Source organism: Trichosurus vulpecula, chromosome 5 (genome assembly GCF_011100635.1).
Source record: "Trichosurus vulpecula isolate mTriVul1 chromosome 5, mTriVul1.pri, whole genome shotgun sequence".
Taxonomy (NCBI): Eukaryota; Metazoa; Chordata; class Mammalia; order Diprotodontia; family Phalangeridae; genus Trichosurus; species Trichosurus vulpecula.
Window position 1 is genome coordinate 126,983,647 of NC_050577.1, and position 22,081 is coordinate 127,005,727.

The window sequence follows — 22,081 nt, forward strand, 5'->3', positions numbered from 1 at the left end:
CTCCAGAACAAATCGAGTGTCATTTGGGTGTCAGACCATACTTTTTTTCTTACCAGATGATTCCCTAGTCTAAAAATACAAGGAGAGGATTAGATATATTGGCACAGGATTTTAAAGTAGGTGAAAGTAATCCAGATTTCCAAGCCTGGATCAGTTTTTGCATCTTTAATTGTTTATGCATGTTTCAACACCCAAAATTGAGAATTTGAAATCACCATTAGTCACATGTTTGCCAGTGTATAGATGTACAAACAGACTTGTGCAGATACCAAGAGCAGAGCTGTAGTTTATATCTATATCTTTGAGTTATCTGGAACAAAATATATTTATTTACCTGACACTCGAGGTAATGGAATCTGGTAAAAGAATGTTGAAATTACTCATTCCTGTATGTGAGTGTTAGTTTCTCCATTAGTAAAGCTTTCTTGTCTATTTCACTTTCCTCCTTTATTTAGCTCTCTTAATGCTTTAGTTCATAGTCTTCTCTTGTTCACGGAAAGCTTTGGGAAAGGGAGGATCAGCAGTGAGTTAACAGAACAGATGCTGTATGGCAATGTTATGATGTACTTTATTTTTCCCTTTTTCTAGCAATGGATCAGCCACTTCAGAAGATCTCTTTTGGAAACTGGATGCACTGCAAATGTTTGTCTTTGATCTGCACTGGCCAGAACAAGAATTTGCTCACCACTTAGAGCAAAGGCTTAAACTCATGGCCAGCGATATGATCGAGGCCTGTGTCAGAAGGTAGAGATGTCTTTTTACTCTTTTCAGCATCTGAAGTTCCATCTCTCATGATCAGAAACTGTTATTAAACCTGCCATTAAATATATATATATATATATATATTTTAAATATATAAATAAATATATATTATTAACCTGCTATTAAAAAAAAGGAAGGCATAAGCACATGTACACATCCTTAAGATCAATAAACATACTCTAACCTTGGGGTTTCCTCAACTCTGGGGATGCATGGAGTCGATAAAATGTACAGCATTGACCTGATGCCTTTTTTCAGGTTTGGAACGACTCCTCTCATCAGCAACAACTGCACCATATTAATCATTCCTGCTGCTCTTCTCTGTATCTCTCTGGGAATTCAGTGCTTTGCTTTCTCCGTGTACTCCCTCCCGAGACATATGGAAAGGGGCCGTTAGCTAGCTCCCTTATTTCTTATGTGCTACCTCCATGTGCACCTTCAGCATGTTGGACTGTACCATTGTCAGATAGCATTGCAAGCTAGCCCTCCCCACTGATTATGCTTCTGGTTTTACTACTAGTTGCATTGTTAGTAACTCAACTCCAAGATACAGTATCCATTCACTCTTCACAATATAATCAAAATCAGGCTATGTGTGTCCTTTTGGATTTTTCCAAATATTGCTAATACTGCCTTTGTAATCTGTTAGTTGTCTTGAAATGAGCATTACATTCTAATTATGCAAAAACACTTATTGCCAGGGCCATGCTTATGACACATGAAACAAGTACATTCTTACCAAACATAAATGCTTTAGAGTTTTTCAGCCTTCTCTTTCACACGTTTATTTGTGGCAGCTTTTCCATTGGAATGTACTAGTATAGAGAAGCATTGCATTTTATTATTTGATGTCTTGCATTTGCAAGTTATTCGAAAAACTCTTAAATGGAGCCATGAGGTTTGCTATTAAAGGGGCTTTGCCTAATGTAGCATCTAATACTCTTTACAGCCTTGTGGGTTTTGGTCTGCTAAGTCAGTATATAGCCTTGAATTTATGGTAAAATATTACATTCTGATGCTTCCTATGAAGTAGCCAAACAGAACAGTATTCTACTTCCCATCCCATCTGCCCAAGTATATCCATTCCATTAGTTCCTTATTTGCAAGTTTTCAGTTAGTATGTTTAATGTTGCTTTTACGTTTACAAATCACCACCTGGGAAGTATGACAGGTTGTCTTACTCTGGGTCCGTGTTTTCATAAATAGAACAAGAATTGCATTTGAACTCAAGCTGCAAAAGGCCAGCAAAACAACTGACCTACGTATTCCAGCATCAGTATGCACAATGTTTAATGTCTTAGTCGATGCCAAAAAGCAAAGCACCAAACTCTGTGCCCTGGATGGAGGACAAGAGGTGAGTGAAATCGTGCATATAAAAATGTAGAATGTTGGGTGACCTGGCATTACAAGCATGCTATTTACAGAAGGTGTTCACTTTATTGGATTAAAAACAAGTTTTCCAACACCATGTATTTAATCTTTTCTTTCACTGGATAATTACATGCCCCTTTTTACTTTATTCATATCATTTTCTTTTTTATTATTGAAGAGTATAAGTCAAAACTTTTTAAAAGTAGCCCCTGAATTCCAAGTAGGCCCCTTTGCAACGTGGGTTTTTCCCTTCTACAAACTCTACTTTTTACAAACAAATTAGAGGGTTATTAATGTTTTGGTTATACAAATTAAGCTTATGCAAATTTTGAATTAAATAAAAGCAAAGCAGCCATACACACACACACCCTATGGAATATCTTTTTTGGCTTGAAAGGGTTCGTTTTTAAGGGACAACTAGAAACTTCCTATAAAGAAGTGGAAACTGGTTGGAAAACTAGCTATAGTTTTCCTTTCTTTATAGAAAAAAATGTCATGGGCTTTGATTTGATGCGTAGATTGAGTGCAGCTTTGTATATGAAAATAAAATACCTAAAACTTTGCAAACTACCCTTATTGTAGTCTCCTCTGTGATTGGTTTTTGTTGAACATGTTGAGTGGGTGAAAGTGAACATTTTTGTGATCTCATCTGTTGAATGTGATATTGTTTTGCTTTTTTTTTTCATTTTGATTATTCTTTCACCATTTCCTTATTCTTCCCTTATATGTCCTCCTTGGTCTTTTTATTTTCCATGGCATGTTCCAGCTTGGTAGTCAGTGGGTAAGTCCCTTTTATTTCAGAAACCTGCTTTTTTCTTTTCATATTTTAGCAATGTTTCTTTGTTAAATTTTGTATACTAGTAGACATATGTATTAATTAGATAAGTAAATTCAATCTATGTTCAGGTTTTTAGGTATTTTTAAGCTAACTGTTAATATCCATATGTCAATAGTGCCCCCCAAAAAAGTGAAACTAAGTAAATCCTTCCACATTAAGTAATATCATGGATTTCCTTAGATGCTTTAGAACCCATAATTCCTCACTTGCTCTATTAAAAAAAGGTAAAGCCACTTAAGACAAAATGCAAAGGCTTATCCTATAATATTTGGTCTTCATCTAATACTAGCTGAATAGAATTAGCTTAGCTTAGATGCATAGCCTAGATGGAATCAGATTTATGAAATGTTAAGTTTTTTAAAATAGTGCTCAAGTGAAAGTTTGTCCTTTCTAGGTTATGTAACTTAATCAAAATTCAAAAGGGAAATAGTTTGTGTTTTCTACTGCTTTAATTTCATTTCATAGAATTTCTAATCCAGTACCCCAAAGGCCCTGAATTAGGTAGATTTTTATTTGTTGTTGAGTCATTTTCCAGTCATGTTTGACTCTTTGTGACCTTGTTTTGGGGTTTTCTTGGCAAAGATACTGGAGTGGTTTGCCATTTCCTTCTTTAGCTCATTTTACAGATAAGGAGCTGAGGCCAACAGGATCAAGTGACTTGGCCAGAGTCATGCAGCTAGTAAGTGTCTGAGGCTGGATTTGAACTCATAAAGATGTCTCCCTGATTTTAATCCCAGTATTCTATCCACTTAACCAGCTACCTGCCCATAGATTTTTGATATGCTATATAACAGAGGTGGAGATTGTTCTACATATAGGTTATTATATATAGAAGGGAGTCCAAGAGGAGCCTACTTAGGGTCCCTGAAACTATCAGGCGTTTTTTCTGAGTTTCATTGTAACTTCCACTCCCACCATTGTTGCCACTTGCTGATTGATACTGTCTTTTGGTTTTATCATCTTCTGAGATGTGGAAAAAAGAAGAAGGGGCAGTGTGGCAGATAGAAATAGTAGGACCTCCAAAAATAAACCACAAACTGTCGCTTATTCACATCCTGCCTATTTACGACTTTTTGTTGTTGTTCAGTCATTTCCATCATGTTTGACTCTTCATGACCCCATTGGGGTTTTCTTGGCAAAGACACTAAAGTAGTTTGCCATTTCCTTCTCCAGCCCATTTTGCAGATGAGGAACTGAGGCAAACAGATTTAAGTAATTTGCCCAGGGTCACACAGCTAATAAGTGTCTGAGGCCAGTTGAACGCATGAACATGAGTCTTGCTGATTCCAAGCCCAGAGCTCTATCCACAGTACCGCCTAGCTGCCTTATTTATGTCTTTATATGTGGCTGTATTATAGCTAAAACAACATACACTGAAGTCCCTTTTCTGGGTCTTTCTTTTAGAACCACTTTATAAGTGAAAGCACTTCTTAGAGACATTTGAGAGACCTAGCCTTCTATAACAAATAAGTTTTATAGTGAGATTTCAGAATATTTTATAGGTAAAATAATGTAACATATGGCATAGCTAAAGTTTGCCCCCTGGCTAGCACTTGCAATACTGGAGAAATGATATGATATCTGTATATTGTACTTTTATTCAACTTTCTGTCCCTTAGGCTAAGAGCTAAATAAAAAGCACATTACTGGTTATTTAAATTATTTCAGATTGTGGAAATGCAAGTATTTTCATGTGCTTATGTCCTTAATCAAGACAGGAGTTCTTAGATTTCTTTCTCTTTTGTAGGAGGAGTGGAGGGGGTAGCCAGAGAGTTACTCTTTCCAGCAGACAGTGGATCATTTGTTTATAATAGGCAAATTTGTTACTACAATCTCATTATTAAAACAATGTCAAACTTATGGAAATGTGTATTATGACTAAAATCTGACCTTCTGATATTTACAGTAGAGAACAATTAACAAATTTTAAATTGTACTTCTTACTAAACTTATCTTCTTGAGACTAATTTCTACTTTAAGTAAGAACTTCTACACTGATCCCTTTGTAATTCAAAATGTGATCTTGGTCTAGGAATTTCATCTCTCTGTGCCTCTGTTTCCTTATCTGTAAAATGAAGGGAGGAAAAAGAGACTAGATAAACACAAGTCTCTTCCTTTAATATCCTATAACTATGACAAACAGCTTCTGGCTTTTACTAACTAAAATCCTATAAATACCAAAGAATTGTTCCACTTAAAAAATAAATACTTTCTTTAAGGGATGGTTTTAAAAACTAGCCATGTTACAAGTTATTAGAAAATTTATTTCTCTATAAATGACACATGATTTATATAGCACTCGAGGTGCATTTTAAAGCCTCATAACCATACTACAAAAATGGTACAAATGAACTACAGGATGAAGAGGAAGTTCATCCACAGTATTGTCCCCCCATGAATTCAAACCCAAAGCCAAAAAAAATCTTCCTTCTTCATTCTGCACACCCAAGAACTGCTTTGGGTAAGAATATCAGTAGCTATAGGATCTCCAGCAACTTACTAAGTATGTGACTTAGGCAGAAGTCCCAGGCTTTATGGATCCCAGGCTTTAGAAAGTGACTTATAATGTTGTTTCTAAATATTTAGATACAAGGTATAGTGAGTCCAACTGTTTCTGAATATACCTCAGTAAAAATTTTATCAGCAGACAAGTGTGAAACTCAGTGAACTATGTCATAGTTAAAAGCTAATAGACAACACATTATTCCCCAGACTATAAGGATAGAGTCCTTGGCTGCTGTCAAGAAAGCTTCCTCAGAAGCCGGCCAAGAATTGTTATGCCGTGATTGCATTCCAGCTTTCTCGTCCCTATTAGTGCAAATCCTTCTGTGCTTGTAAATTATTATTCTGTTTTCTTAAGTGACATGTGATGATGCAAGCATGTTCTGTAACCACTCAGAAGAGTGTTTAATAGACTGATTAGTGGCTGAATGCTGTTACCATGTGACAGTTGTGTGAAATGAGTCAGCAATCCAGCCTTGGCCCTCCGGGACAGATGTTGAGATCACAAAACCAGCCCCATATTTAGAAACCTCGTTAGCCATCACAGCAGAAAAGCAGAGCATTCAATGGGCCGTAGGCATTCATCTGCCCTCAAAGCCACTTCATCTGACGATCCCATTGGGTGAGGATGAAAGCACATTAATAGGGCAACATGGGGGCCTATCTTTCCTTGTGCTGTGTTTGTTCTCAGAATAGAAGATTTCTGTCCCCACAAGTAACAATCCAGCACCTTTAAAATTCATCCCAGAAGTTGTGGCAAAACTCTAAACTGAACAAGAAACTGGTTAGTCTTCATTTCTTATGTGTTTTCATGAGAACAAGGGGGTGAATTGATGCTGAATTCTTTTGGTGTAAAATAAGGCAGGAATTTTAGACAAGTGGCTACTCCTTAAATTCTTTGTTCTCATACCTAACAAGACCCAGAAACATGGTAAAAGTCTTGTAGGTTTCTACCTTCACCCTTGACTATAATGAGAGCTGCTTACCCCTTGAGCAAGAATCAAAAATCTGTTTCTCTTTTTGTACAAAGAAGAAAGGGCCTCAAGTAGGGGCTGGTACCCGTATCTGTGAAAGGCTTAGGATATGACGATGTCAGTTCAACAAGAAACTCTGAGAAGATTTTCATGGGATTTTTGGTATGACCAAAGCAAACCTTCTGTATTCTTAATTTTACATATGTAACATATAAGTCAAAATGAAGATTTGGCTATAAGTCTCTGCTAGGGATTCCAATGAAATTATTTATAATATTATCTAACTCTGATAAAATTTTCTCTAGTATTGACTAGTGTGGTGGCATGTTATAGTGGAAAAACTGACTCTGGGATCTGAGGGGCTAGGTTCACCTACCACCTTTGATGCTCACTTCCTGTGTGATGTTGGGTAAATCACTTAAATGAAGGGATCGGATTAGATGAACTCTGAGGTCCCTTTGAACTGTAAATCTATATTGTTAGCTCTGAATTATTCAGTTAGGGAATTTTGTGCAATATTAAATATTAAACCCTTGCCCACCTTCTGAACATTACTCACATCATTCTTGGGCCATCACCACCCATTATCTAGCCAAGGTGTATATAGGGAGTTACATTACTATCAAATTATATTAATACTACCCCAAGCCAAACATAATCTAAAAAATAAATTTGAGTGAGGCATCTTGCTGTAGTGTTTTAGTGTCCCAGGAAACTATACAAATTAGAGATCAGGTGCTAATCTGCATTAAAAGAGTTTAGAAATTCTGTATATTGAGGGAATCATAGGTCTGGGCTTAAAAAATTTTTTTGGAGAAATATTTTTCATATAATAGTACATTTTATTAATAATGGAATAATATATGATAGAATCTAAGTTCCATGATGGTAAGGATTGCTTCATTCTTTGTCTTTATGTCCCCAGACCCTGGCACAGTACTTGGTATGTAAAAGGTGCTTAATAAATGCTTATTGACTGACCGATTGAAATGGTCTAAAATCCAACACAAATAAATTTTCCATTATCCACTGCTTTGGGTTATCAGTTATTTAATATAACTGCAGTTACCTAGAAATCTCTTTTTCAACTTTGCAACTAAATCAAGCTGTGATTTTTTTTTAAGAAAGACAGCCATCACTCCAAGGGTCCGTGATGGATTTCATCCTTTTGAATCAAAAAGGGAGATTAAAGAACCTCTACAATGACTCATCTCATATTTCCTTTCAGGAAACATAGGATCTGACTTGACCCAAAGGTTTAACCCAGAAAGATACCCCACGAACTCCTGGACAACAGTCTCTCAGTGATACGTAAACACCTTTGGGGGCCATTAAATAGCCTAATAAAATTATACAAATTGAAAGTTAAGGCAATTGAGGATGAATCAATAAACCTTCTATCGGGCCAAATCCCAACAGTTGAGAAGGTTTGGGGGTTTGGTTGGGGCCCAATCCATTGGATTATTTCCAGTTGAGTATCTTTCTTTAAAACCTTTCTTGGATTGCCACAGAAAATAAAAATCTATAAGGCCATAAGAAATTAAATAAGCCTTGAATCCATATCCTGAATCCCTTCCCTAATCCATGATGAAGAGTAGCTACAGTCAGAGACTGGATTAGTTCCCTCTTGCTTGAAGAGACGCCAAATCTGAGGGAAGGGGGTTTTATGAAAAGAGAGTGGTAAAACATGAGATGGGCAGCAGAGTCTATTTACATAAACTCACCCACCACCCAGTCAGCTTTACAACTTTCAGCTTGGGGGGAGAGGAGGCGGGCCCAGAGGGGGAAAGAAGAATGATTTTTTATTTTCCTAGCAGTTTGGGGTGGGGTGGGGAATGGCTTCCTCGGCAAACCAGCCTTCTCTTGAATAGTTTAGTTGCTGGGGGCCTAGGAAACATATTCTTGTGAGGGCTTGCCTGGCTCAGAAAGTTGTGGGTAATTTAGACTGGATCAGGACCTTAACTGCCAGCTGCCTTTTTCAAGACTCTACTTTTCTTTCTCTCCTCCCCCTTCACCCCCCCACCCTTTTTATATACTTTGAGCCATTGTAAAAAGCAGAAAGTGTGCCCTTACCTCAGTAACAGCAAGCTGCTTTCCATGTTTCAAATCCTCTTGCTGTTTTGGGGAGCTCTGGTGTGAGGGCTAATAAGGCCATGGATTCAATAATCATTGAATTCAGCCAATCTTCAATGTTTCATTGAATAAAATATTTACCTTCACTATATGTATATACATATATATATGTATATACATATATAAAGAGAGAGAGAGAGAGAGATCTCTTTCAAGAATGCACATACATACATATTATATATAATTTTTATGTATTTGTCATCCCTTTCTCAACTCTCCCACCAAAAATAAAGGTAAAATCACACATCTATGGAAGAACTGCTGCACACATAAACGTACACATACGCAAACATAAATTTACCCTTTCCTCTGTTGGGTTGCACACAGGCAGAAGCTTATTAGATATGATTTTCATGACCCAATGAGAAAAAAAAATCATTTCCTTGGTACACCAAAACAGATCTAAGTCAGTATTTTGCTCTGTGTGGAAACTTTGGGACATGTTTTCAGAAGGAGTTTTGAAAGACAGCTTTCGAAAACTTACATCTTAGCAAACTCTTCACTTGGCAGATGCTAAGTTGGTCTAATGTTTGTACTGACCTAAGTACTTTCTCTCTATGCATTATGTTTGCTGTTCCAAGAAGCCTTGAACTATCAAGATAGGGTTAGTCTTTACAAGTCACATTTTGTGTGAAGTGGCTATTGGGGACAATGTACTGCCAGATAAATGTTTCTAAAGGAAGAATTATTGTTTAAATTGATGTGCCTTCACAGGGCAGTATAAGCCCTAGCTCCTGCTCATTTAAGAATAGAACTCTGTAGTATTCTCTAAAGAAAGGGTGGTAGGGGAGTCTTTCAGGTTTATTTTAAATATATCTTTTTTATATTTATTTAAAGGCCTCTTTTTTCATAAGGGAGCAGGACTGTGACTGTGGAGAGGGAATGCTGTTTCATTATACCTATTATGGCCTATTAATTTGTTACCATCCATTCACGTTTGTTGATGAAATTTTAATTTTGCCCTTGCTTGAGCATATTGTAAGAATTGTATAAACTGCTGCTCCCCATGCTGACAAAAAGGTCCTTTTAGAATGAACAATTGGGAGCTCATTTTGTTTCTAGAGCACATTTAAAATAACTTATGAATGAGAGTTGTCAGACATGAAATGCTGTATTAATTAAATCTTTTTCTAGTCTTTTTGCTTTGCCAGCTAAACCAACCCTTTAGAAAAATACACGACCACCGTAATTATAGAGGAGGAGACAAAAAAAGTATCCTTCACATTCCTTCGCCTGAATAAGAATAAGAACTCAATTCATCTAAATAATAACCCCATTAGCTGCTTAACTCGACAGCGTGCATGGGAAAATTTTCAACATGGAATGTAAAAAAAGTGTTGATTGGGTAGATCGTTTTCAAGGTTTTGTTATTCCGAGGTTCAAAACGATCATTTTGAGTACATCTGATCTGTCAGGGCTAGCAGCTTTTAAAGTGTTTATGACTTATGACAAAAGTTTTGTGTTCATATCCACACTAATGCATCTTTGTCTTTTAACACCCAGCAACAGTATCATTCAAAAATAGACGATTTGATTGAAGACACTGTAAAAGACATCATTTCACTTCTGGTTTCAAAGGTAAAGAAATATCTCATTTATCCCCTTTATCATTTTTGTTGAATAAAGCATTGATCCCAGATGTAGAATTATCAGAAATGTCTGCATTTCCTTTTTTAAAAATCTGATTGAACAAGAAAAATGAATTTAAAAAATGGAAGTGCACAAACCGCTTTCATCTAAAGCTTTTAACATAAGGTTCATAACAATTATTGCTTTGTTTTGGTGTTACTTTTGGGGGAATTGCTTTGCCTTCTAGCAAAGCTGCTAGAAGTTCATGATCTTTTACTATCCTGTTTTCAATCCACAGCCTTGAGCTTTAGTCCGTAGGGTAGGGGGAAAATGTTAGGTGCTCAGTTCATATATGCCAAAAGGCTGTCATTATAGATTGGCAAAATGGACAGCCACCTACATCATTAAGGTACATGCTTTCTGCCTCTAAAATATACCACTCCACCAGCCTGCAAAGGTTTGAAATTCCTTTAATAGGGAATATTTCATTCTACAGTTAGAGATAAAGTCTTAGAAACAAAAATGTATAAACACAGGGAATTCAACTTATGATAAGATCTAAATAAACAACATCAGATCCCCTTCTTAAGAGTAGGAAAGGGAAAGGAAGGACAGAACAGGCCATGTACTAGGTACTTCAAGAGGAGAGACACTATGGGGGAAGAAGGGGAAAATGAACATGGAAAGATAGGGGAAATTGCTTCAAAGACATAATTCACTCCTCCATAATTTTGTAAAGAGTTGGTCCTCATAGATTGTAATAGAATACTTGCCCTTATTAGTACCTAATAAGTATCCACACTCTACTAGTTCCAGCATTTATGTACAGGCAGACATATTTCTTCAATAATGCGCCTGTCTCTCCTTTCAAACCCCACATGGGACAATGCTTCTACCCTTCTTCTGTACTTGTGTATTATTTTGCATTACACTTATTTGCATTCTTCATAACCACCCCACCCCTTACCCCCAGGCCATAAGCTTAGGAAAAGGCAGGGATAAATAATCCTACCTTGTTTACATCTGACCTAATGCCCACCTGTTCTTCTGCTGCCCACCATCACCACTGCATATACGCACAACACTTTACCGGAGGTGGGGTGTATGTGGTGGTGGTGGGAAATAAACCAGAGAGAGAAATGAGTTTTAACACTCCTGGTAACAGTCCTAGTGAAAATATTCCACATGGAATGTTCCTATTAAGAGTTGTTTATTTAAATGCATCTACGAATTTGAGACCATCTTGCCATGAGTAATCCCTCCCCCCATAAAAATGATGACTCATTCATACCTTCTAATTCTGTACAATTCTTCTGTTTGTTTCTTTAAATCCTCCATAGAGTTGCCTCCGAGCACACTTAGCATGTGTGTATTTAAAATTTTGTGTTGTGTATGTGTGTGCGCGTATATATGTATGTATGTATGTATGTACATGTATATGTGTATACACACATACAGATATGTATTATGTTTATATCTACATACGTACGTGTGTGTGTGTGTGTGTGTGTGTGTATGTACTGAACACTAATGCAACCCTTAGGTTGGAAGCCTGCTGTTCTTCACATTGGTTTCCTTACTGGTTCCCCTCCTTTTCCAGGCATATATACCAGTGGTGGGATTCAAATAAATTAACAACCAGTTCTCCATGGAACCAAGCCAAGGCACAGCCACTGATGTGATGGTCGCAGGCCCTCCCCCCTCCCCCTGGTAACAACTGGTTTAGTGAACTCAACCTAAAATTTGGTACTGGTTCTACCAAACCAGTGCGAACCGGCTGAATACCACCACTGATATATTCCCTTGATGCAATGTCTTTTAAGCCATAAATGTAGCTGAACCTCAGAAGTATACTTTAGACGCCCCAGTGCAACTCAGGAAAGGAGAAGGCATGTCAGTGGAAAGTGGAGGCGGGGGGAACCTTTTCAAAGTTGAAACAGAGGAAGGATAGCATGATAAATAGAGAACTGGCCTTTGAACCAGCATAACCTGGATTTAAGTCCTGACACACCCTAGTTGTGTGAACTTGGACAAGTTACTTAACATCTCAGTGCCCTTAGACAATTCTCTAGATGAGTCACCAGTGTGCATTGGTAGAGGGAGTCTCTTCTCCAAGAGCCCTCTCTACTGAAGAAGTCACAGGTCCACACCAAAGACAACAAAAAGTTTTAATAGGAGGTTTTAGGCAAAAGGAGTTTTGCTTTACTTAGTTGTGGCTAAGTAGGGGGTTTCACTTGCTGTTTTCTGTGTCTTATGCTTGATTGATCAAGAATCACCTTGGAATTAAAGGAGGGATTACGAGGCTGTAGATTTCTCCTGCAGATTCACTGGTCAGGAATGCTTGTTACATTCCACCACCTGTGGTATGTATGACAGCACAGCTGGCTGGCATACTAGTCTTTAAGAACTTGATTCCAGAAATAGAATCCAGAATAACAGAAGGTCAAGATGAGAAGGGGCCTCAGTGGTCATCTTCTCTAACCCATATCTCAACAGAAATCCTTTCCACACCCTCCCCAAGAAGTGATATCCAGCTTCTATCCAAAGAGCTCCAGTGATAGCAGTTTATTCTATTTTAGGTCACTCCTCATTTCCAATTAAGAATGTTTTTTCTTTCCCATACGGGTTGAAACCTGTGTCTTTGCAGAATCTGCTGATTACTTCTGTTCTGCCCTCTGAGGCCAAGTTAAACAGCCTTTTAAATAAATACTTGATGACCCCCATCAGTCTTCCGTTCTTCAGACCAAGTTCTTTCAAAAGATCCTCATATATGGAGGTCAAGTAACCTCACCATCTTGATCCTTTGGACACATTCCAGCTTCTCAGTGTCCTTTCTAAAATGTTGGTGTCTGGAACTGAATGACAGATGTATTCTGAAATAGCCTGAGTTCAAATCCTGCCAAAGACACTTAACTTCATGAGTGACCCTGGTCAAAACTTAACATCTCTCAGCTTTAGTCTCCATAAAATGTAGATAATAATATCACCTTCTTCACAGGGTTATTATCTGGCACTTGCCAATTTTATGTCTTGTGGTACCTTTCCCATTGTCTGTAAATTTTCATAGATCTCATAGATCACTAACAGTGGCTCAATAAGTATAATCATAAGTTGTGATGGTTGTTATTTTTAATACCCTGACCCATAGATCACGCAGACCTGAAGACTGGAAGTAGAGACAACAGTTAGAAGGTTATTACAATAGCCCAGATGACAGGAGATGATGTCCTAAAATGGAGGTGATAATTTGAAATATGAACTTGCCCAGGGTGCACAGTGTTATTGCAAAATAAAACTTTTGCTCACAACCTGTGTTTACTACACCTTTCTTGGACCGTCCAGATTCTTTATAAAGAACTAGGCTCCTTTCATAGAGGACTTGGCTGCTTTCAATGTGAAGTCAGGGGTGGGGAACCTGCAGCCTCAAGGCCGTATGTGGCCTTCGAGGTCCTTGGGTGCAGTCTTTTGACTGAGTCCAAATCTTACAGAACAAATCCTTTTATTAAGCGGATTGGTTCTGTGAAGTTTGGATTCAGTCAAAGAGCAGCACTTGAGGGACTAGAGGGCCACATGTGGCCTCGACGCCATAGCACCTGTTCTGGCAGGACAAGAAGAGAGGATTGGCCCCAACTCCTTTCTGCGAGAAAAGTAACTATGCTCTCTGCCTACTACAAACAGATCTTGTCGAGTTATTCCTCTGATCCAAAACCTTCAATGGCTCTTTATTGACTCCTGAACAAACTACCAATCCTTTGATCTTGAATTTAATATTTAAGGCATCACACAATATTCCAGCAGAACATTTTTTTTGAACTTATTTTATGTTGCTACCTTTTCACTGACCATGTGCTGCAGGCAAACCACACTGCTCCCTGTTCTCATTCTCCCATTGGTGCCTTTGACATAGTGATGCTCCGTTCTGTGTTATAAACTGACATCAAACACTTGTTTTGGTATTAGTGGTGGTGGTGGTGGGTTGGGGGGGGGTGTTATATGCCCAGATTCCAGGACATTCCCTCCTACACAGGAGATGTTTAATAGGCATTTGCTAAAAAGAAATATTGAAAAATATTTTGAGATTAAAATTCATTTTCATGTTCAGATTATTAGAGGAATTAGTTTTTATTTCCTTTCATCAAAATTAAGGTTATAGTTATCTTTTCAGATAGTTTTATTGATCTAACTAAATTGCAGGATTTTTTTTAAAATTAGCTAACAGAAATCTATTTTTTTTTCTCATCCATTGAGGGAAAAAAGAGAAACAAATTTCTCATCATAAACATGTATAGTCAAACAAAACAAATTCCTTTATTGGTCATGTGCAAAGAATATATGAGTCTTTGGGCAACCTGAATATATCACTTCTCTGTGAAGAGATAGATAGTGTACTTCATCACAGGTCCTCTGAAATCATGGATGATGTTTCCATTGATAGAGCTCTTACAGTTCTCAAAGTTGTTTGTCTTTATAGTATTGTTTTTGTTTATTGTTTGGGTTCTAATCATCTCATTTTTATCAGCTTATAAAATCTTAAAAATTGTTCATTTTTATAACATTAATATAATAGTATAAGTTGTTCTGGTTCTGCTCATTTAATCCTGCATCTCTCTTTGTCTTGTGAAGTCATCTGTTTCCTCATTATAGCATAATAATATTCCATTGCAGGGTTAAAAAAAAGTAATGAAGAAATTATTAAGAGGAAGAATTGTGAATCCCATTGGGAAAAAGTTTCAAATAACCTAGGAGCTACCCTTCTTTGTGATATGCCTAATTCAGTTCACCAAATCTCTTGGGAAACAGCCCCAGATGCCCATCTTTCTTCCCTTCTTGACAAGTTGTAATAGAGGAGGAGGCATGACTGTGCCCACCAGCCTTCTTTTCAATGATTTTCCCATAATCAGCTTTGGAGGTGTCCTCCTTAGATATTCACTTCTATTAGTGATACATGGCCTGTTTGAGCAGTATGTATTGCTATAATAGGGAAGATATAGTAGAAAATTGACAAAATGGCATGTTAGAGGGAGGGGGAGAAGGATAGTATCAGAAGATATTGACTAGATTGCATTTGGGAAACTGTACAATGCTTTTATTGACCCCAGTCTTCTCCTGAAACAAACACTCATATTTTTTACTACCAGTATTTTTCTGTTAATGTTATACAGCTATGGATCATACAACATTCCAGTCTCTAAAGAAGTAAATATCTAGGTTATCAGAGATCAGTAGAAGGATCCAGGGTGTCTATGAGTGGGCCATCACATATCTAGACATAATTGCTCAGCAGAAATAAAATAAAGAATTTCCACAAGGAATTTCCACAATATAGCCAGAAAAAGAAGTAAGCTAACCACGTACCAAGAACAAAAGATAATTTATGGACAGCTCATGGACTATATTGATTGCCATATATATTGACTAACTAAAGAAAGATCCTCAAAAAGTCAGGTAAATACCCTGGTGAGGATTTATGGGACAATGTGGGTGGAAAAAATGAACAAGTTGTCTTCTACACCATCAGAATGAGTACCCAGCAGTGAAATCATAGATCCATCAAAATATTAAAGGAATATATATATATATGTATATATATGTATGTATGTATGTATGTATATATAATGAATAAGATAAAATAATGATATTAAACTTCCTGAGTCCTCAAGTATTGTAAGAGAAATTTAGATAGCATATAATAAAAGAACTTCTCATGGTAAGACGGTTCATACAGTGAAAGGGTTTATCTGGCAAGATTCTAAAGTAGTTTTTCCAAAATTTTGTTAAAAATAAGATGGAAATGGGGCTGACACTACATGTAGATGAAGTAGGACAGTGCAGTATGGTCCTTGAATACTTTTACCTTTACAATCATCCCCTTGGTTTTGTGTCATTGTTTCCAGAAAGTCTTTTGTTAAAATGCCATCACATACCTAAAAGGAGTATCACATAAAACTCCTTTAGCAGAGAGGAAATGAAAAACCAGATAGGTAAATTGTGACTCCAGAAGCAGGAAAATGAGTGAGCCTTGGGCATCAGAAAAGGTCATGATGGCAATGGGCGGTGCCTCATACAGGGAGGTGACACCCAAAAGGTCAAGGCAAAAGAGTGATCAGGGAAGGGATGCCAAAGACAGACTTCAACTGGTTAGTTCTTTTATCTAGAGCTAGTCCTGTATTGATACCCACTTAGTTTCAGATGTCTTTCCACTGAAGTCAAATGCTTTGATGCTATGATTAAATCTTCCAAGCCTCTTCTAGCCCTGCCATTCTACTATTCAGCTATAAAAATAAATTCTCATTCCCCTTACAATAGTATCTCTGATTAGAATAGCCAAACAATAGACAAAATATAAAGAGCATATTGATAGCACAAAGAATTTGCCCAGGGAAAATATATCTGGCAATAAAAATAATGTATGGTTGTTACATGTCCAGTTGCATTATTATATAACAATTGCCTTCTTACAGATGTAGAATTATGATCGTAGAATGATTTTAGAGGGTCCATTTTGAGAAAATATTTGAAGAAAAAGAGATATTTGGAAAATGAGGGGGGAAATGAGATAAGTGAAATGCACCACATATAGCATATTATTACCATTTAGATACTGGTCCATAAGAGGGACACATACACACAAGATTATATATAATATATATACATATATATGAATTATATATTGATATATAGAAGATATGTGCATGTGCTTGTATGTAAATATATCTTCCAGTTCTTGGAAGCATGATAGGTAGCTACTGTTGTGTTTGGGAAAGGGAATGGTTTGTATGTCTGTGAAAGAAAAGGAGGAAGGGAAGAAGTGGAGGCAGAGAAGAAAGAGAGAAGAGAGTCTGAGAGAGAAAGAGAAGGGATGTGAGGTGGAACAAATAGTTGGTCTGGATCATCTTACAAAATATATAAAAGACCCCAAAATCTGAGTTTCTTTTTATCAATTTTGCAGTTACTTTTTTTAAATCTCAATTTTTCATCTCAATCTATGAAGCCTCTCTTATGGCCAGCCCTTTTCAGTGATGAATGTATCCTCTGAGGAATTACATACTTTGTGATATAAACTCTGCAAATATCCTTATATTTGCTTAATGAATTGTCACAACCAACATGCCAAATGTTTTATGTTTTGTACCCGCAAGATTCTCTGAGAGTGACCCACTGCTTTCTCTCAGAATTTGTAATTTTGCCATTGCCTTTTTCAATTGAGAAGTGAAACGTATGTAGCTGTTTGAATTCAAAGATGACTTCAACTGAATGTGCCTTGTGACAAAGCTTACATTTGATTTTTGTCAGTCATCCCAGACTGCTTTCCTCCACTATTGCCTTGAGAGCTCACATAAGAGAAGTAGCAAGGAGGTAATTACATACAAAGACCTTAACTGCTAAAACAGTGTTCAAACAAACCCATTAAATCGCATCAACAATAAGGACCAGTGAAACAAAGAGATTGCAGTGTTTCATTTCAACCTGACATTCTCAAGAGAGCAGAAAGCACAAGGCAAACCCAGAAGTACTTATCTATTCCCTGAGCTGTGTGGAGAAAGTTCACAGGAAGCAGTTAAAGACACAGTAACTATGCCCTGCATTCAACTGATTTTCTTTGGGACTTTGCTGTTTTGCGCTGTTACATAGTGTTTTTTAGAACAACTTAATACTGTAGAATCCAGATGTAATGAAGATTAGTTATAAAATTAGCTCTTCCTTCCATGGGTGATTTAAGAAGTGCCTAACTCAGAAAAGCATTCATTTATGAACATTCTGGTAAGGCTGGCAGGGTCCCAGAGGTACAGGAGCTGTTCACTGCCATGTAAGCAATAAGTGTCCCTGCTGGATCCTGATCCTCTCTAGGGACCATTAGGAGCAGGAAAGACTACAAGGAGACGCTTAAAATTGGTCTTAGGAAGTAAAGAATGTTGTGACATGATTCTAGCAGTTCAAGTTGGCTGTGTGAAACAGCTGCTTTCAGAGAGAACTCTATATAATGTTTTACTACTCAGAGGGTAATGATATTTTGTCAAAGCAGAAAAACCAGTGCCTAAAATCTATTTCTCTTCCCCTCCCCATCACAATCAAGTTATTATATCATTTGACCCAAAGCTTTCTTGCCCATAACCACTGTGCTCCCTTCACTACTTCTGTAGTACCCCAGACTTATGGCTTAACTTATTTGGGTTTTCAGAAAACATTTGGGGACATTGATTTTACTCTTTTTTCAATGGCAAGCGCTTATTAAAATATGACTATGTCATAGCTTTATACGGTTCAGGTTCTTGTTACCTTAGAGATTACCTTTCTCCACATGACAAATGAGATCACCCGAATATGCTTGCTCTTAAGATTTGAGTTACAAGAGACAAGGCATTTTCCACAGAGAGCCATTAAGTTTGGAATTCCCTTTCCCTGGTCTGACATAGCCCAGGGGTATTGGCCTTCTGGGTTGGTAAAAACCACATCAAGTGAGGTTAGCCTTCCTTGATTAGTGCTAATCCTATTGGGCTGGAAGAAACTACTAATTTGGCTTTAAATTATAAGTAGTTTATGATTTTGTCTTTTTTTTATATTCATGTCCCTTAAGACAATTTGCCCAGCTATGTTTATTTTGATCTTTAAAAAAAACTGAGATAATAGTTTATAAATTTTTTGTTTCTATGTTCTTACATCATGTCGCAAATAGTGTAAGGCAGAAGAATTCTGTAGGGAAGTATTTCTTTTTATCTTGCATAAACTATTTTGTAGTAATCGATCAATTAAGCACTCACAGTGATTCTGTGGTCACCAGAGACTAATAAGCTATGTCCGCAGAATTGCTAACACTTTTTTAGAAAACACTGTCTATGAGAACAAAAATTAACCTTTGTCAATCAACCCTTTTCAATTAGGAAGTTGCTATTCTTTGTTGTATCATACAAACTGTATGTTTCTTAACATAATTTGTGCAATGAACTCCATTCACCTCCATTATTTGATTCTGCCTTTCCAAAGCATTTGCCCATTTTTACCCAGACTGTCTAACTCTGGGCATTTTGATAAGTTGCACTGTAATTAAGTTTTAAGGTAACCCTAGTTTGTGTCCATTGCATCTCCCCCAAATAGCCTAGAAACTTCTTCAAGACAGGGACCATGTTTTCTGTTTCTCTTCTAGGCCAAAGTGGTACTTGGGACAGTACTTTGTAAATAGCAGGTGCTTAGTAGGAGGCACTAACGACACAGCACAGAATTTTCAACTGCTCTTTCATCATTATCTTTTCTTCCTTTCCCCCTTGGTATGCATGAAGGACTTTTGGAAAATGGGAAAATAATGAAGGAGTGTTATCCTAATGTTTCATTTCCCAGATTTCTTTTTATGTATGTGGAAGATTGAAAGTTATTTTGAAGATATGCGTGCAGAATTCAGCTTCTCTGTTAGTGGTTTTAAATATCCTATTCAAATAGTAACTATCATTAAGTTCCAGGGTTAAAAGATATATATTGCTAATTATTTGTAAATGTAGAGCAGCAAAATTTCCTCATTTAATATCAACTGTAAAGAAACCAATCATCATAAAAGTTTAAATATTAAATTTAGAAAATTATTAAATGCACTAATAGCTAGGCTCAGTGACCAGCTTAGCTTCTTTGGCAACAGGCTAGTACCAGGAGTTTATCAGAAATAGGCAGAGAATATGTCTTTGTTCTATACAACCTAGGTTCCACATAAAATGGGAGAAATAGAATGCTTTTCTTGTGCTGGACCCAATAATTGGTGGCCCTATTATGTTTGCTTGTGTGGATAAAGTTATCCCAAATATTAAATGTTCTGTGTTGTTCTATAGTTTGTTTCAGTATTGGAAGGCGTGCTGTCTAAGCTGTCAAGGTATGATGAAGGCACTTTCTTCTCATCCATTCTGTCCTTCACTGTAAGTATTTGGATAAATTCACTTCTGCATTTTAGCTATCACATTATTTGTTATCCCTAATATTTAAATTAATTATCTGTTTCTTTCTTATACAAGGTGAAAGCAGCTGCAAAATACGTTGATGTTCCAGTGAGTAGTACTCCTTTCTTTCCATTTAACTTCTTTTTTGAACTCTAGATAACCTGTTTGTTGTGATTTTGCTTTTGTAGTAGGCTTTGTAGGGTTAGATCAAGGATACCTATTTCTGTTTCATAGAATTTAAAATCTTGAAAAAAGTGTGGATTCTTAGATAGCCAGAGGAGGAGGAAGAACAATCTGGGAATGGGAAAAAGTCTGTCTAATGCTCGGTAAACATTTATTTGCATGCTGTCTCCTCCATTCACCTGGAAGCTCCCTGAAGGCAAGGCCTGTCTTTTGCCTCTTTTTGTATCCTCATGTCTTAATATAGTACCTAGAACATAGTAAGTATTTAATAAATGTTGATTTATTGATTGATGGCAAGCCACTTAACTTCTCAGTGCCAAAAAAAAGGTCAAAGATTACTAGCTACAAAGCATTTGCAGATCTACATGGGAAGAGGGGGTGTCCTCATGAGGAATTCCCAAAACTAATGAAATCAAGAAGAAAAAAATCAATTGTCTTAGCTTTACTAGAAAGCATTAAATTTAGAATGCAAAAGATATGGATTTGAGTCTCAGTTTCAACACTTACCAACTGTGTGACCTTGGGTAAATCAGGAAACCTCCCTGAACCTGTGATTGGAAAGACTACTTTTGCTGCCTGCCTTATAGCAGGTATAGTTGTGAGGCTCAAAGGAGATTATGTATGTCAAAGCAAAGTGAAAAGGTTTGGACATGTCACTTCCCTGTCCAAGAAGCTCCAGAGTATTTCCCTCTCATCTTTAAGGTAAGATGGGAACTCCTCATTGGGCATATAAAGTCCTTCACTGTCATGCTCCAGCCTCCCTTTCCAGGCTAATTACACATTATTCCACATCATATATTCTGTATCTCAGTCAGATTGTCCTGCTTACTCTTCCATATCCAAGACATTCCATCCCCTAACTCCATGTCTTTGCATATACTATTCCACTATGCCTGAAATGGACTCCCGGCTCAATTCCACCTAGTAGAATCCCTAGCTTACTGCAAGGCTCAAGTCAAGTGCCACCCAATACAAGTCCTGTTCTGATTTCCCTTCCCTGTCAATGCCACCAAGTGATTACTTTGTGTATACTTATATTTACTTATCTGTGTTCAGGTTGTTTCCCACCAGTGCAATGTAGGCTCCTTGCAGATAGGAAGTTTTATGTGTGTGTCTGTGTGTCTTTGTAACCACAGCCCTAAATACAGGTATATTTGGTACTTAATAAATTTATCAGGTGCTTAATAAATGCCTGTTGAATAAATGAAAGCATATTGTAACTACAAAACCCCATATAAGTGTAAGTGATTATTATTCTTTGTATCCCCCCCGGAAGTTTTATGAACATGCCTTCCACATGGTATGGGCTCAATAAGTACTTGATAGATAAATAAGAGTCGATGCAGGGACGGATGGTAGGACAGATGGATGGATGGGTACATGGATGGATATCCTGTGCAATAAACTTCTGGGTATGAAAATATCAACTGGGGTGGGGATTAGGGCTTGGAAGATGATGAGGTAAGAGATTGGAAGAGAAATTCTCTAGTGAAAGGCACAAGACCCAGAAGTTATTTGTTAGAGAAAAAGAAAAAAAACTCAGAAATTAGAAGGTTAAAGAAGTATTGATTCTGTAAAGTGACAAAAAAGTCAAAAGTGTAAAAATTATTCAAATCCAAAACTATTCTTGGGAGGAAAAAACAAATGGGGAGCCATTACTCCAGGAAATTCTTGAAGATTTTTAGAATTTTCAGAATTAATTCTTTAAGATTTTCAGAAATGCTTATAGGTGCAACATAGTTGAAGACATGTAAATTAATTATGGCAGAGCATGGCACAAATACATTTGTTTGACTTAAATGAAAACATAGTAGGTCTGCTTATCAAATCTA

General features: G+C 37.0%; 1 protein-coding gene across 6 annotated transcripts in view; it reads left to right on the forward strand.

Moving 5' to 3' along the window:
* CADPS2 (calcium dependent secretion activator 2) overlaps positions 1–22,081 on the forward strand; it is a 730,659-nt gene that overhangs the window by 642,153 nt on the left and 66,425 nt on the right. For 3 of the 6 annotated variants that reach the window (XM_036759293.1, XM_036759294.1, XM_036759297.1), the window contains 6 exons: positions 589–744; positions 1,969–2,116; positions 2,900–2,914; positions 10,084–10,158; positions 19,962–20,045; positions 20,142–20,174. In XM_036759293.1, the coding sequence (XP_036615188.1) occupies positions 589–744; positions 1,969–2,116; positions 2,900–2,914; positions 10,084–10,158; positions 19,962–20,045; positions 20,142–20,174 (511 nt within the window). The remainder of the gene's footprint in view (positions 1–588; positions 745–1,968; positions 2,117–2,899; positions 2,915–10,083; positions 10,159–19,961; positions 20,046–20,141; positions 20,175–22,081) is intronic. The other 3 variants (XM_036759295.1, XM_036759296.1, XM_036759298.1) reach the window with 1 other exon arrangement.